Source organism: Neolamprologus multifasciatus, chromosome 10, assembly GCF_963576455.1.
Source record: "Neolamprologus multifasciatus chromosome 10, fNeoMul1.2, whole genome shotgun sequence".
NCBI classification, from domain to species: domain Eukaryota; kingdom Metazoa; phylum Chordata; class Actinopteri; order Cichliformes; family Cichlidae; genus Neolamprologus; species Neolamprologus multifasciatus.
The window spans coordinates 1,771,028-1,789,514 of NC_140448.1; the positions used below are offsets into that span (position 1 = coordinate 1,771,028).

At 37.0% G+C, this 18,487-nt stretch overlaps 1 protein-coding gene across 3 annotated transcripts in view; it reads right to left on the minus strand.

The window, feature by feature from the left end:
- The window catches only part of LOC146509313 (homeobox protein PKNOX2-like), a 106,009-nt gene that overhangs the window by 16,371 nt on the left and 71,151 nt on the right, over positions 1 to 18,487 (minus strand). For all 3 annotated transcript variants that reach the window (XM_085174420.1, XM_085174419.1, XM_085174421.1), the window contains one exon: positions 4,064 to 4,235. In XM_085174420.1, the coding sequence (XP_085030546.1) occupies positions 4,064 to 4,235 (172 nt within the window). The remainder of the gene's footprint in view (positions 1 to 4,063; positions 4,236 to 18,487) is intronic.

Below are 18,487 nucleotides of genomic sequence, written 5' to 3' on the forward strand. Positions count from 1 at the left end.
TGTCTTTAAAACTGAGTCCAGGTAACAGATTAAAAATCCTTAATACGGAAGACCCACGGGGCACCTGAGTGACTCGATAAACATTTGGGAAGTGCATCACATTCAGTAAAACAAACTAAAAAACATCTGGAGCCTTTCCACTCAATGTCTGTGGACTACAAAGGTTTTTACGTTAAACATAATCATCACAGTAGTGTGTGAGTGAAGTGTATGTGTTAAGGCTGTCAAGGTTTTGTTCTAATTAGATTAGTTAACAAGCTGCCATGTTCTTCGTGCTCTTCTAATTTTACCAAGACATGCACCAGTATCAAAGTGCATACTGCACTCTGGCTGTAAGATTAAGTTTTTCTTGGTCTGCAACTTTGCATTACATTCCTATACAGGGTTCTAGTGGCTGCGCTTTTAAGATTACATCTCCTGGCTAAGTCATTCACCAGTGTCTTGGCAGTTGTTTTGGGGTCTTTATACACATCTCACTATTTGTCTTTTCAGACTCTTTCACTTGCTAACTCTGTCATGTTTGGTCTGTAATTTCTTGATGACACATCTCACTCCAATCCTTGGCACTTGGAAATGCTGTGATAACGTTGTATATCCATTTCTTCCTTTGTGAGCAACTATTTTCTCAACTGTGAACTCATTTTGTTTGTTTTTTGTTTTCCTTGTCAGGTGACAGTTCAAACCCTTGCTGAAGTTTTTATACTGTGTATGATTTGGAAGATAACCCTCGGGTTTAACTCGATTTTACAGCATTACAAATTTAAAGTGCACGGTGGTTGGTGCTTAGTTTTTCAGGGTACTCATAATATCGACCCAGCTAAATTTTTGTTTTTAAATAGTTATATTAATCTATGCAAGTAGAAATACTGTATGCTTTGTAAAGAAAATAATTATATTTAGACGTTCTATAAGAAGTATAAGACTTTGAAAGTCATTTACACAGTTTTCAATAGACCAGTGTCTAATATTTAACAACTCCAATTCGTTGCAGTTGTGTTGCTAAGGAACAGCCTATTAAAGGATAAACTGCTGACAGCTACTGACAAGAAATGAGAAACATGTTTTTTGTTTTGCGTTGTTTTTCTACTAAGTTATGATCTGTCATTGAGTGAAATTTGGTTTGTTGGTTTGGCTGAAGTGACAACAGGAATCACTGACAATATATATATCATCAGCTGCCTGGCTTTTCTTCACTCTGTGTGATACAAGATGGCACACCTTCAAAGTTGCCACCCAAGGTCAACAGAATGGTCAGAAAAGTACTTGGCCAAGGAGGAGATAAATCAGCTAATTAAACTGCACTTGCTTAATCAAGGGACCAGTAACTCTTGTCCTCATCGCAGCCAGTCAGGCCCAGCGTAGCATTACTGCCCTATGGAAGAGTTAGTGTCCTCTGGCAGAGACGCCTATTCCCATTACCTCATAAAACACACAGATGCAGGGTTAATTGACTGTTCAGCACTTGTCAGCCTGCCATCCCAAGTACTGTAATGAGAAGAGTGCACTTTTTTTCCTAATTCCTTGTCTGTGTCTTTGTGTCTGTCTGGCCTCAACTCCTCCCCCTCTTTTGTCATAGAAGATTATCAGCTTCCTCCTTCTCTTAATTTATAATTATTTTTAGCTGTTGTGCACAGAGAAGATCGGAAAATTGCTTTAAAAAGGACTGAATACTTGGGAATAGCAAAAATGGGATTCAATGCAGACAACACAGAGCCACATCTGTTAAGATTTATGTTACAAAAAAGAGGTTCAGGAACAGAAAAGTTGGCTGCCAGTAGGAAGACAGGCAGTAGTTGCTTGAAAATACTTAATTTTAGTGAAGTTTTTTATTAGTTTTAGTATTAGTTTGAGTCTTTAAATTTTATTGTATGATTTAGAAAAATCAGTAGAGGCCTTAGAATACATTTTTGTTGCAAAACAACAATACAAGTTGTTGACTCAGTCTTGTAGACATCCAAAGTCTCAGTTAACACACCCATTAATGCCTCATCAGGCAAGCTGTAATACAATTTTTACCAAAATAACAAAAAAAAGAGAAAGAGAATTTTTTCTCTTTATTTTTATATTTCACAAAATCATTTCATTTAGTTCTAGTTTTATTTGAGTTAAATAAAATGTTTTTTTGAGTTTTTAGTTTAGTTTTAGTTAAATAAAATAACCTTGGTTATGGCATCAGTCTGCACTCTGTTTAAAAGGAAAAGAAATGGGTAAATTCAAAAATATATTCACAGACTATTCATACAAAAGCATACAAAACACAACAAGACAGAATAGCTGTGGAAGTGACAAACTAAAGTATTCTTAAAAGAAGTGGAGGACTCGTCGGTGTGTGAGGGAGGAAAGGTTCCAGTTAATGTGTGTTCTGTCGCATGGTTCATATAATACTGTAGCTGTATGTTTGTGATAGGTTTTTAAATCACCTCTGTTGAGTTTTCTGAACTTTTTTAAGAGTTTTTTTTCTTTTTACTTCCATTGTTCTTTATTCAACCTTTATTGTGAGCATCTTTCCATTTGCTGGTGTTTCCTGAAGTTGCAGTACATGCAGTGTATGACCTCTTAGGGCTACTGCAGTTATAGTTGTATATAAAAATATAAAAGGCAGCTGTGGCTAAGAAGGTAAAATAGCTCATGTACTTATTAAGGATAATAAAAAAAACTGTACTCAGAAGGTAAGAAACAGTAGAAATTACTGGATTATGTATTAATTACTGTTACATACTCATTTGCAAGAGCAAGAGCATCGGTACTAACGGTGCCATCTTCAGACACGCAACTTCACACAGCAGGCACACTGACCTTCCCCTCATTAGGAGCTGTTTCTCACAATAACACCTTGTGAGTAATTTTGAGAGGTCACTAAAGCTCCCATTTGAACAATATTAAAGTTTGACCAGCATATACACTAATGTTAGCTTTTTAAACTATTAGCAATTACCTGATAGCAACCTTAGCCATCTGTTATCATTAAAATAGCAGCTAGCAACTGGCTAATAATAAAACCTTAACATTAGTCTGCAATGTTAAAACACTGTGTTAGTTTAACAGGATAACACCATTATTTGTATCTAAAAAGTTCAACATCAACTGAGAAAAGTTTATCAGATACTCCAACAGCCTACTTTATACATGCTATTGGATCTGGACCTGGATCATCATCTGGATCAGCAATGTAATATACATAAATATATATAAAATATAAAAGCCACCACGATCGTGGCTCAAGAATTGGCAGTTCGTCTTGTAGTCTCAGTCGTTGTGTCCTTGGGTAAGACCGTTGCCTACTGGTGGTGGTCAGAGGGCCCGATGGCGCCAGTGTCCGGCAGCCTCACCTTTGTCAGTGCACCCCAGGGTGGCTGTGGCTACAATGTAGCTTGCCATCACCAGTGTGTGAATGTGTGAGTGAATGGGTGAATGTAGTGTAAAGCACTTTGGGGTCCTTAGGGACTACGTAAAGCGCTATACAAATACAGGTCATTCACCATTTACAGTGTATAAGGCAAAAATAGAGTCTGTACAAATAGTATAGTGAGCTTGAAAATTAATATTTGGAATGACAACCTTTATTTTTCAACGCAGTCTTTGGTTAACTTTCTTGTACTTAAGGAATTGTTCCCCAGGTTCTAAAGTTCTTCTTCATGCTTCAGTAATGTTGAGTGCTGAATTCAGAGGACACCGATTCATGACTGATGCCATTCCACGGTGTCTTCTTTTTTTCCCCCAGTACTGTATAAACCTCACAGTTACACATCATCTCATGCTAAAAATGAAGCTGTTCCCAAATCAGACACTTTCCAGACAGTATTGCATGGTGGATCAAAATTTGATGAGATTGTTTCTGCATTCATAATTAAATCAGTTATGACAGGATCCCTAACAACACTTATCAAAATTCAACCCTAAAGCATGTCAGTACCTCCACCATCTTTTAGAGATAGCTGTCGACATTCACTATTTTACCACTATTTTGCAGAAATGAAGGATGGCGCAACACTTTTGTAAATTACTGTATACACAGTTATGCTGTGTGTTAATTTGATTTAACACATGTGATATGTTGACTTACCAAGTTGTCCAATTCTGGATCTTCGCTAAAGAAGGGTTTATGTTCTCGTTCCTGCTGGTGCACAAAGTTTTCTATGTCCACATCAAAGCTGGCTGACGTGATGCATTCAGATCCCTGTGTGGCCTGTTCACATTTCTCAAACAGCAATGCTAGCAGGGGAAACAATGGATGCCTGAGGAAAAAAGATAAAGAGGCACAGTAGGTGTCAGTTTCTAAAATTGTTAATATTATCTTTTCTGCTGTGAACAGAATCTTTCTATAAAGATCAATATAATTGCTTGAAGGTGAGGTCAGTGCTAAAGAGACTCTCATTTCTACCACTCTAGTTGTTAAGGATGTCTTAACTACATAAAAAAAACAACTCTAATCTTCACTTAGTCCATCATTCAATCAAATTTCAACTCAATTTAACCTATATAACGCCAAATCATACCAACAATCACCACAAGGCACTTTATATTGTAAGATAAAGATCCTATGATAATAAAGCGAAACCCCCAACAAATAAATAACTCCCTCTGAGCAAACATATGGTGATAGTGGAATGGAAAAACTCCCTTTTAACAGGAATGGACCTTGCAAAATTTTAGACCTTTAACTTTAAACAAAGTGCTTCTGCTATTTTGCTTGTACTTCAGCTACTCCAGGCTTAGCCACATGACAGCTGTGTGGTCACCATGCTCATTCTCACGTTCCTCCAAACTGCAACAAATTATCTGTGATTCATTGCTTTTGCTCTGATGAAGATAACTGTTTTAGTTACAACACCAACAGCATGGTTTAATTTTAGAACCGACTTACACAACAGCACCTGCATAATACAATTGAAAAATTCAATTTGTGTTAATTTCAGTCACTTTATCTTACATCAGCTTGATAAAGACGTTTTCCAGTCAGAATGCGGACAACTATCAGTTGTAACACCTACAAGTTTGTCCCAATTCAGCCCCATGCCCCATAAAATAAATCACCCCCTGTTATAATCTCTTACATTGAGTGTACTACTGCCAGCTCCTCCATAATCTCAAACTCTTTTGTTATCCCTCATACAAACATAAGTGACAGGGTTGTGTCACAGACATAACAGCCTGTGTTCAGAGTCAGGAAGTCTTGCTCTGACTTGATTTTGACTGAGTACCAGTGTGAGGGTGTATACTGGGTGTATTTCTAGGTTGACCCACGGAGACTGATTTAGGTGCTTTCAGTTGGATATATGTTGAAGTCAGTACCCTGGATTTCAAACACCATACCTTTCCAGGTGTGGCTTAGATTTAATGACTAAATCACAATCTGAGAAAAAAATTTACATTTAACATTTAACATGAAATGTTGTCACAGCACAGCACAAGCTGCATATAAAACATTACTTTAAAAAAATAATTTGCTGCACTGTACGCTTTGACAACAACATTATGAATGAGGAAATGAATAATCAGCTAGTTCAGGTGCAGCAGGAGAGAAGGAGTTCGAGAAAAACTTAAAGAATATCTGACAATCAGTAGGTTTTTGTAGAGTCTGCTACCTCAGTAACTGACATAAATTGAAGTTAAATGTCTTTCTATAGCAGAAAACCTGGAGTTGCCCTCAGCCCTGGGCAAACAAACTCTGTGTTGTTTGCTAATCCTACTTCCTGGAATAGGGCCCAAGTGTAACCCAACTAGAAAATTGTTCTTTTTCATAACGTCATATTGTTTTTCATGTTTCATAATCATAATATTTTCATAATGATAACTGTGTGCAACAAGTAGAGGTAAGGCATTAATTTGGCACACCAATGGAAAATAGTTTTCAGTAAGATATGCCCATGCTTCTTTGCTCATAGCTACTCCAGGGTGAGGTGGCAGCACATTGGAGCACCGTAACATTAAAGACATGGAAGTCACTTTAGTTTATCATCAACAGGTAAGAAGAGACCAATCAAATCTCCAGAAATTAACATTACAATTTCTAAAAGATCCCTCAGACCTCTGCAGGGAGCGTAGGAGAGTTTTTCAGCCACGAGTTTTGTCTTTTTCTAATGTCCATCAGTAACAAATATGGATTTTTAGATTTTTTTTTTCTGTTGGTAGCACCTATGTTTTAGAAGAATGCTTGTTCAATCACTAAAATTTCACTTTGATCTGCAAAAGCTAAAGCGATTTATATGTCTTCTATATTTTGCAATGGGACAGTATGTTTTCATGTTTAAATGGATCCAGTTTAAAGTGTCATAGTTCTAATGTGCAGCATCACTGCTGAAAGAAACAGCGACACTGATAGTGATATGCACAGTGATGTACTGGAATTTAAAAAAAGGTTTATTTTATCGGTCTGTGCACTTTTGTTCTATTTACAACAGTGTTACATTTAAATGTATGTTTTTTTATGTTCTTCACAGATTTTTAATCAGCATTTCATAACATCTCTGGAGTAGGTGATTCATTTTCTGTGTAAGAATAGTCTGTAAAATCCTTTTAAAATTGATTTTACATCCTGTAAAATTGATTAGACTGTAGATTGCTAAGTGGTTAGTTATATTGTATATTGTTATAAGACCATACAATAATACAGAGAAACCCCCAACCCAACACATGACCCCCTAAGAGCAAGCATTTAGCAATCTGCACAAACAACGCTAATGCAACTAGAAGCGCAGAACCCAAGAGTGATGTCAAAGCTAAGTCTGTCCTGACTGTAGCCAAGCAGCTAGAGCTTCCACTTCAACAGAGGACATCACTACTATCATTGCAATAGTAGTCATGCTTGATTTATTTCAGCCTCCATTTCTATCTGTAACTGGTTCTACAAAAGACTAAATAGTCTGGTTCTTATATAGTGAGCATTCAAAGCACTTTATACAACTTACATCATTCACACATGTGTTTTCTAACATTCACACTATGAATGCATCAGAGAGCAACTTGGGGTTCAGTATCTTACCGGAGGATACTTAGAGCAGGTCTTCTATGAATTGCAAGGTTGGCGAATCAATATCTGCTCCTGTTTACAGTCTGCAAACCTCTCTTCTAAGCTACAGTCAGCATGGCCACTACAGTTTTCTGCGATGTGCTCTTTGATGAAGTTTACAGGTTTACACTGTTAAACGGTAATTACATGACATCTCAGGTCATGTTACAATGTCCCCCAAAAAGGATGTATGCAGCAGTGTGACCTGGGCTCATGGCCAACTAACTCAAATGGCAATTAGTCAATGGTACCGTGAACAATTTGCCACTCGATACCACATACGCACACATTAGACTTGTCAATAGGGACAAGAATTTAAAATATATTGTAATATAAGCTGTACTCCAAGGACTCCTAATGCCCTTGTCCTACTTTTAACAGTGTGGTAGCTCTGTGAAGTACTTGTAGTGGACAGGATATGGTCCAGTAACGGCACAGGGCTTCAGAGAGTTATCCAAATTGTTCCATTCTGTCTTTCACAGAGAGCGACATTTGGATACTGTACAAGGATCTATAGCGTGCTGCTGTATACAGTACATGTTGCATTATTGAACACATCCACTCGCCCCACTTTGATTCCAGGGGTACTTGGGAAGACAAATGGATTATAACAAAAATTTTGTGTAGCTAATTATACAATCCTGAAAGCTGCTTACACACGACATATTTTATATTCATATTCCATGGCTTTAAATGTACAACATATATGTGAAGGCTTGGAGGAATGGTGATGCGTTTATCGTTTTAAAATACGAAAAGGCATTGATTTGATTGATGGTGTCTTGTATTTACTACATGCATAATAAATACTGCTTGGAGCTAAAAGCCACATTTAGGAGGGAAGAACTTTCATTCTTACATTTAAGCACATTTATGTAGAATCTGAATGTGGCTGTATAACTTTTAAATGAATACTGATTGCATAAAGTTTTGTTTCATAAAGACACAATGATGGTGAAAATTGATGCAGTATACTTTTTAATTCCATTCAACTGTAAACCATACAGGCAAACATATAAATCACAGATCCTATCAGCTTTCACATAATGATGTAAATGTTGATGTCCCTCTGGGGACAAGTGGCAAAATTTGGGTGGAGACATCTAATATGTTATTTTTAGTATTTTCTTGATTCATACCACAACAAGCAACTACTCGGGAAACTTTATAACAGATATGCAAGTTATAAAAAGTTTTCATTTTAAGCATCATCAGCAATGTTATAGATAAAGTTGTAAAACAATAGTAATGGGATTAGTTATTGTTGCATTTGACTTAGGAGATGCTAATATGCAAAGTGGTTCACTGCTATGACTTACAGAAGCACTTAATCACACTCATTCACTGTCTGTATAAGTCCATCATACTTCCTGTGTTAGCTTCTTTTGGTTTACTTTTATACTTTCTCCCTTCTTTTCCTATCATTGTATAAATGACTGTATTCAATATTTTCTCTCCGTTCTAATACAATTTGCAAATTCTGATCAATTTAATAAATGTTTTAATCTGAAAAAATATACAAACACACCGTTCGGCCTTAAAGGTGAAGTTGTTAATGTTTTGTTTTTTAACCATCACTGGTTGAAAAGTAATAACTCTTGAGAATTAGAATTCAGTGTCCTTAGCCAAGGAGCCTCATACTGGAAATGTTTAATGTATTTCTATCTGCCATTGAGAATCACACAAAACTGGCACTCCACATGGAGTTCCTCTGGAGTCAATTAGTGGTCGTTTGTTGTTTACTTTCAATATAGAACTCAGGATTGCGGTTTCACCAACAAAATACATTATGGGACTGTTCTTCATGAAAGTCTGAGTTGATGGATTAGTGGAACATACCAAGATAGAGGTATGTAAGTCTGATGTCATTAGCCGTTTCTGGGTCCAAACTCCTCTTCAGCTCTGAAAGTCAAACGAACACTGCGGCATCACTGAGAATTACAAACTGTCTAAATTCTTTCATCTTTAATAAAGTGATCAGTGTGGCTGCTCTACCAGGTGTAACAATTAAGTTTAAAATCCAGGTATCCATGAAAACGGAATTTATGAAATTTATGAGTTAGAAGTTAGCTCACTACTTTCCACCTAAACATAATATAGCATGTTCTGACTGAGGGATTTCTGAAAAAATTAAAACGTACAGCTCTGCTATCACTTCTGACATAAACGATGACAGGAAACTAAACAGCAGTGACGTTTGTAGGGTTACTGAAGTTGAGCTAGCTGGTATATAATGATGTGGTACACGGTGGCTAGCTACACACCTATAGTTAGCATGGCTGCCCCACATATTAGCATAGTGAAGCTGGAGGATGAACGCTAACTTTTTTCCACTCAATAAAAGTAAACGCGAGGTTTCCCGATGGTTAGGGACAAATGCAATTGTATGGTAGGATACTGTAAACGGACCAAACTTCACTCAGCAGAACAAATGAGATCATCCAGACACAATACGAGGTTAGTTATTAATTTACTGCTGTTACATTGTAAGGTTTTAAAAAATGAGCTTTAAAATTAATAGTGGTAATAAAAACCGAGAGAGGCCGACAGTGATCACTGATGCTTTTAGAACAAAATGCCACATATTTCTGGCAGAAACACACGCATATATACACATTATTGTGTAACTGGAGTGCAAGTGTGGAGCAAGCCTTCAACTGAATACACCTCCAGGCTGGTCCCCCTGGTGGATACACAAGACATTACCACTAGTATTCCTAAATGCTGCTTAGGGGCGTTACTACTCATGGTTGCATCGTCCATGTCACAGGCGGGTCATCTATCAGCCGGCAATCGATCAGGATTCCACTAGGCATCCATCATTGTCCTGTCAGGGATGAGGCAACTATTTTAAGTGACTGTAACTGTAAATCTCAAAACAAGGTGACTGTTTCTGGTGAACACTGTGAACCTTTCAAACAATAAATGAACTGATTCTTACATATCGCTTTTCTACTCTTCCATAGCACTCAAAGCCCTTTATACAACATGCCACATTCACACCCCTTCACAAAAGCACTTTCTTAAGTGCTTTTCAGTGCTTCCCAGCTAACATTCACACTCTGATGGCTGCATTGGAGAGCAACTTGGGGTTAATATCTTACCCAAGTATACTTGGCGTGCAGACCAGGATCAAACCACAAACCTTCCAATCAGTAGATGACCTGCTCTACCTCCTGAGCTACAGCCAAGTTAATAGGATTTTAGTTCAGTGAGTGAGAACAAATGCAGTCAAACACAAAGCTTCTTTATATAAAGATTCTACAGTTCCAGTTAACTGGATAGCAAGCTAACCCACGAGTTTTGATGAGAATGTCCAGACTGATTCGAAGACTGCACTTTTGTTGCATTTCATTTGCCTTGGAAACTGGATGACAGATCTGGGAGTGATGCTACTCCTTGCTAAGCATGTTCCAGTAGTAAAGTCAGAAAGGCAAAGAAAAACAGGATTTGTTTTGCTCATTAGCAAGGCAGAGACATTCATACATCACTAGCAATACAACACTGCCAAAAGAAAAACCTTAAACGCAGCACTGCAGCACATTCACAGACAAAGCTGTGCACAAATACACAGTAGTCGCAGTGTAGATTACAAGTTCTTCAGTTTTACTAATGTTTACACACACACACACACACACACACACACACACACACACACACAGAAGATGAAACAACTTTTGGTTTCATACTATCTTATTAATAAATATGACTTGTTTTTCTGATTGTCTATTTGACTTTTACAATTCCTTGGCTGGTTCTTTGCTTAATATTTATTGCTATTATTTTTCACTTTCATTCTATAGACTATAAACGGTAAATCGACTGGAACTTACGTAGTGCTTTTCTACTCTAACTGAATGCTTTGAGCACTTTTAAAATTATGGTAGGGAATTGTGGTGGTATGGACCCTACTCAGGCTCTAACCCATGGCTCTCATTTCTAGCCCTTAATAGTCAACTATATTATACTCTAATCTCCCTGATCCCAATTTAATACTGCTCCCTCAGCCTACGTGCCAGGAATATTAAACAGGACGGTCACGTGCACACTGGAGAGATGCTGCATTTTTTGTCTGATATCTGCTTGAGTTGGGTTGGAGAAGAATCCAGGTGGGGGAGAGAGAGGGGTTTATTTAGTCTTAGATGTAGTGTTATTTTTATTACACAATCTGATCAATTTTGACAATTTTCTGAGTTTATTTAAACTCATATTTTTACTAAGCTCCGATATCTACTCAAAGATAACGCAAATGACATATTAGCCCACAAGTGTCAGCAAACTGATACTTTCCTTGTCTTATTAGACATGCCGTGTGATTTATAAACATCAGACACAGAAAAAAATACTTGACTGCATCTATTAGCACAGTGCTGTCAAGGAGATCTGGCCTTACGGGGCTTAAAGCCTCAGGAGCATTGTGGCGAGAGCTAGAGAGTACACAACACCTTTAGTGGCTGGTAAATAAACAGGCAAATTGAAAGAAGTGATAACAGTAGGCAAGCTAAAAACAAAGCAAGCACGCCACTTAAAAGTGTTAACCAGATGACAGCTGAATTTCTTGCATGTCCAAGACAAGAAATTTAAATCACTTTGAATCAAGCTAGTTCTTCACATAACTTTAATACGATAACATGAGAGAAATGTTTGATTTTGATCTCTTTCTATCGGTGAATACTTTAATAACAACTAGAATGTGATTATGTTTTTGTAAGGAGCTAAAAAAAATAATTGTGTCAGTACCCAAAACTATAAGCGGTGTTCCATCAGGAAAAGGAAAGCAAGCAATGCCTGCCTTATCAGATCTAAAAACAGACATATTGTTTTAACTGACATTAAAACGTATCACAGCCTTTCATTTCTTAAAGCTCCTAACCTGTTTGCATCCATCATTAAAATTACTGTAATCTTGTGACTGCAGCTGGCTATTATTACTGAAAGCTCCGTTGTTTTGTACTCAAAAGAATGTAGTAGCTGTCTCCATCTCTTGTTCGCAATGACCGGGGTGAGCAAGCTAAGAGGCCAGCAGCTTTTTTCTGGTGGTTTTGCGCATGAGCATTGTGGATAAACCTTTGGTCTCTCTGGTAAACTGATAGCAGGCAAGCAAGGCAGAACAGTACAAATGCAGACCACAAAGTGGTACTACCACTTTGTACTGTGTACAAAGTGGTCTGGAAACAAAATGGTGTGGAAACAGAGCAAGCACTCAGTTATTTATCATTGTAACAGATCAGTTTCGTCTTGCTTAACCACCTTGGCCAACATATGTCATGATAAATAAAACTAATAAAACAGGGAAGTTAAACAGAAATTATTAATTTGTTTTAATATATCTGTTTTAGACCAAGGCCTCATGAAGAGCTTTTTCAGAGACCTCTGTTAATTTGGGGGAATATTTTTCTGCAGAATAATTCTTTTTATTTTCGATACTTTATGCACTTTTCATTGCTTCAGTTTTATGTGCAATGAGAGCGTTTTCATAATGTTTTATGGCTTCTTCTCTTAAATTAGTGGTTTGAAAATGTCCTTGCCACTGTCAGCTAGTAGTTAATTTTGTTTTTAGTAATATAATAGAATATAATAGATTTACATGTCTTCAGTCAGGAAGGAGTCCTACGGCAGCACAAACGGTATGTTTTAATAAATACAGGTGAAACAAACAATAAACAAACTTGCCAATTTGTACAGTAATTACATTTCATCTGAATAATGTGACATGTTTTGTTTTACTATTCATGCCATGTACTGTAATTTTCAGTGACATTTGTAGTGAATGACCAATAAAAAGCTCACTTGCATGTTAAAAAAGAAAACAGAGAGAAATCTTTAACTGTACAGCTTTTATAGCTGATGATGCAAGCTATAGATTGAGACGTTTCATTTATCTGTTCTTCCTGCTGTTTGCATGTCATGTTTAATGACACTGACTCTAATTAGGATTCGCAAACAGTAAAGTTCATTAAACTGTTATACAACAGACTTTGTTGAGCTACAGTGATAATGAAATCTAGAAACAACTTGTTTATGTATATGGTGAGATCTATATCTAGACAACAACAGCTTTGTAAAACCCATCCATTTGCATTCATTATATTTCATTTGCATTTAATTTTTCGTATATTTTCTTTGCCTGGCTTCTTGGCTTTAAACCACATTTCATATTGTTTAAATAAACACTTTTGTAGAAATCAAATGTTAGAAATTTCAGTCTACCATTTTGCAGTGTTTTTGGCAAAACAGATCATATAAAGTCTTTTGTTAAAGCAAACTACATCTGTGCGTTCTCTTGTGTAAAATCAAGTTCAGTGGATATGACAAAGTAATTATGGGTTTTTAGATTACTTTGGGAAATTCTAAGCTAATCGTTGCTGTCAGCAGTTCAATGCTGGTATATTCCAAAATCATGTAAAAGCCTAAAACTATCAAGGCACTATTGGTCTGCATGAGGAAGTCTGTCTCTGATGATGTTACCCAATTGCACGCTGTTGGAGCTCACCAACTTTGAGTGAGGTCAAAACACCACCCTTCGGCACTTTCTATGACCTTTACACAGGAAGTTGGGATTAAGGTAGATGGGGTGTGAAAAGGCATGCATTTATATGAATGTGAACATATGTATGTGTGTGCCCGTGTGTAGTCACACAGTGTGTGCTTTCCAGTCTCCCACTACCTCCTCCAGCCATCTTGAGCACCCTCATGTTGACTGCCAGAAGCAGCGGTTCCTATCTGCAGTGCGACGGAATCGAGATTGCTGGCTGGGGGATCATTATGAGGGCCATAAAAGAGCGATTTACAGGACGGCCAGTGAGTGGAGTCATCACCAACCCCCCCACCTCACCCCAACACACATACACACACACACACACACACACACTTTTTTCCTGCACTGCACCATGCTGGATCACCAACGAAAAGCCCAAAATGGAGAATCAGAGGCGAGCGGAGAGCATGATGACTTAAACATGAAGGTGAGGGACGTGGCAGCTTTAGTGGAATCTGCTTTATGACCTGTGGATCTAAGCAAGGGAATAAGGTGCCAGTACATTTTTGATCAGATAACAGAACGCTACAAAAGGTAGAGCACTTTCAAACAGCACAAAAAATGTCTTGTCTTAAATTGAAAAACACATACAGTATGTGGTACTTTTTTTTTACATTTATTATTATTTCTTTGGGGTTTTCTGTTGTTGTTGTTGTATTTTCACACATATCCATAGCCCTGAACCCCTTAATCATCACAACCTGTGTTTAAATTATGATCATTTTAACCAATTATAAAATGTGTAATACTAGTCCTAGTTTTTAACAGAAAAAATGACCTTGTTGATATATATTGTTTTAAACCACAGTTTTCACGTGATGTCAGATCTACTAGGACAATATAGTGGACACGCCCACCTGGCAGGCATTTATCTAACTGTATTAAATAGTTTTTCATTACACTTTTGCACTGTTTTCAGCAGTTATTCTATGAATTAAGCTTATGATTTCAACATTTTAATGACAAGTATTGCAACATTTTTCTAATTAAATATTTAACCTTAGCTAACTATTTGGAAAATCCCTTCATTACATTTAGTTACTTTTACTTCAACCATTTGAGCTCTACTTTTAACTTTTTTTCATTGCTTCAGCTGTCTACCACAGGTATGGTATGTGATATTGTAACTGTGTTATCACAACATCAATCTAGTATTCATAACAGAATCCTTTACTTATTGCTTGCTAGTGCTATATTTGGTCATATATAAATAAAGCAGAATTATTATTATTCACTATATTGTTAAAAGTATTCACTCACCTATCCAAATCATTGAAGTCAGGTGTTTTAATCACTTCCATGCCTACAGAAATATAAAATCAAGCACCTAAGTATGTAGAGTGCTTCTTCAAGCATTTGTAAAAGAATGGGTAATTTTCAAGAGCATGGTACCATGATAGCCACTTTGTGATATTTCCTTGCTACTAAATATTCCACGGACAACTTTCAATGGGAATGACAGCAACTCAGCCACAAAGTGATAGCCCTCCTAAAATAATAGAGTGGTAGTACTCCGAGGTCACCAACCTTCTGCTGAGTCAATCACTACAGACATCCAAATTCCATGGTCCCTAGAAATTAGCTCAACAACAGTGTGTAGAAAACTTCATTGAATGGGTTTCCATGACTGAGCAGCTCAAGCCTTACATATGCAAGCACGATATAATTCGGCAGATGCAATGCTGTAATCACCAATGGCCACCATCGGACTCAATAGAAGTGGAGATGTGTGGCAGTTGCCAGGAGAACGGTACTTGTCTGCATTGTGACAAGTACTGTGTAAAGTGTAAAGTTTGGTGGAGGGGGGATTATGGTGTGGGGTTGTTTTCAGATGTTGGGTTCGGCCTCTTAGTTCCAATGAAAGGAACTCTTACTGCTTCAGCATATTCTGGATAATTTCATGCTTCCAACTTTGTTAGAACAGTTTGGTGTTGTCCCTTTCTGTTCCATCATGAGTGCAGGCTAGTGCACAAAGCAAGGTCCATGAAGACATGGATGAGTGAACTTGGTGTGAGAGAACTTGCACAGAATTCTGACCTGAACCCGATAGAACACCTTTGGGATGATTTATAGCAGAGACTGCAAACCAGGCCTTCTGGTCCAACATCAGCATCTGACATTACAAACATCTGGAAGAATGGTCAAAATTCCCAGTTCTAGATGCAGTGAAGCATCCCCACAGCATAATCCTTCCACCACCATGTTTAACTGTGGAGAAAGTGTTCTTTGGCTTGTAGACCTCTTTCTTTCTCCAAACATAAGCAGTGTCGCTACTGCCAAAGATATATACTTTTACCTCATCTGGCCAAAGGATGCATTTTTAGTATGTTCAAAAAGTCATTTTAAACAAAAAGATCACAAATGTCCGGACATGTACACTCTATTCAGATTTGAAACTGGTAAACAGAAACAGGGAAAGTGAGGTACTCAGAAGAGGACTTTTGAACATCCACTATTCCATCACATGTTTAAGTACAAATCCATCTGCCGAGGAAGACTGTGTTATATAACTGGAAGCTCCAGGAGAGCTACTGAATGGAAATGTGGTGAGAGGTTCACTGTCTTTCAAGGAAAATAAAAGAAATGTCAATCCCAGTTGAAAATATTCTTTACATTTGAGTTTTAGCACTTAAATCTACCAAGTTGTCTACAGCTTATCAAAAACATTAAACCTGCAGATGAAGAGCAGCGCATGAAAACAAGCATAAATCAAAGCAGCGTAGTCATCTAAGGAACCAGTCATGTTTGCCTGCATTTGCAATAATCTGTTAGGCCACCAAGGGGGTACAGAAAGACGACGGGGTGGGGTATGAAGGTACCGCTGTGTGTTTTTGCGTGAGGATGCGTGTGAGTTGGAGAGAGAGAGGAAGAGACAGAGGTCCTCCTCTCTCTCTCTGCTCCCCACTGTTTGCCAGTCTAATCAGGCCGGCTGTACCCCTGTATATTAGAAGCCAGTTTGTGGTGAGCCCTGCTGTGTGTGCTCCCAACAAGGCCCCATTTCCCCAGGCTACATGTCTGAAGCACACCCTGTGTTAGAGAAAGGAGTGTGTCACACATTCACACACATACACACAAAGAACCTGCAGCATTATCTGAAAAAATCCAGTCTCCTTTTCTCTACTTCTCAATATTGCCTTTTATTCTCATGTCTGGTCTTGAAACCCTTCAACCAATATGTCATTTGTATTTAAACAGTTTATCTTCCATTTCACTTTGTATCCCTGTGTGTATGAACCTCCTTTCTGATTATCCTGCATTGGCAGATGTTCTTTACTTGCGCTTTTGGCAATACACACACACACACACACACACGCACATATATATACATATACATATATACATACATACATATATATACATATATACATGTACATATATACACATATATACATACATATATACATGTATACATACATACATATATACATATATACATGTATACATACATACATATATACATATATACATATACATATATATATATATATATATATATGTATATGTATATATATATATATATGTATATGTATATATGTATATATATATATATATATATGTATATATATATATATATATATATATATATATATATATATATATATATATATATATATATATATATATATATATATATATATGTATACATGTATATGTATATATGTATGTATGTATACATGTATATATGTATGTATGTATACATGTATATATGTATATACGTAGATATATGTATGTATATATGTATATGTATATATATGTGCGTGTGTGTGTGTATTGCCAAAAGCGCAAGTAAAGAACATCTGCCAATAATATATATATATATATATATATATATATATATACGCTTTTTAAAAAAGCTGACAAAATACGTGACTTCGCCTACATTCTGTAAAAAGCTACTGTTATTTTCAATAAAGAAATAAAGATAAAAATTGAGGCTGACTGAATGAATGTTGTCTTTGCACAGAGTGTGGGTTAGCAGCTGTGAAGTGTAAATTATGTCCTATTCTGTGTTTGCTGTAGGCCACTCGTGCTAACAAAAGATAACACGGACCGCTAAGTTGTCCAAGTAAGAAATTAAAAAAGGGAAAAATTTGGACTTTCATTCTCAACTAAAGTCAAGCGGAAGGCTACTCATAAAAATGAATATCTTAAAGAAACAGCCAATAAAGCCACTTGAGTTTTGACACAGTTTCTTGCATTCAGAAGCAGCTGAACACCAACACATGCTGACCCGGTAAATGGAAAAAAGCACGGCCTGTTTTAAGCCCATTAAATGGTGAGAGACTTTGGGTTGCTGGAATAGCAGCACAGTGGTGGAGAACGCATTGATGCATTGTGGCAGTGAGGATAAATAGACTTTATGGTGCATTAGAGACTCACACAAACATAGAGGCTATAACAAAATGTGTCAATCCTAGGATGTATCAAATTAAAAGTAGTCTCCTCCTGTGTATATTGTTATGTTGTAATGTTGTCAACAACAACTGCATATAGAGGCTGAATAACTCGCTTTAGCTTTGTGAATTAAGGAACTAGCAGCATGGCTAACCGCTAACCTTTCCACAAACACAAAGAAACCCCATCAATTCAAAATACAGGGGCCAGGACCAGCATGAGAAGGGCTTTCAGCAAAGATCCACTATGGAGGCATGTCAGTGGTAATGTGCACCACATACAGTTCTGCATTTGTGCGGCTGTCAAAGACAAGAAGGAATCTAATTTTATTTCTATTTTTTTCAGATTTTTTGAAACGTATAAAATGACAATGACTACTTCTCGTAAGACAAAAATGTGTTTATTTGATTTTAGAGATTTATGAAATAACGTGTAGAGCAACTAAATGTAGCATATGCTTCCATTTAATGTATACAGCAGATGTATGATACAGCCTGTGAGCACTTTTGAAAAGCACATTCACCCTGTTGTTTATCATTGATTCT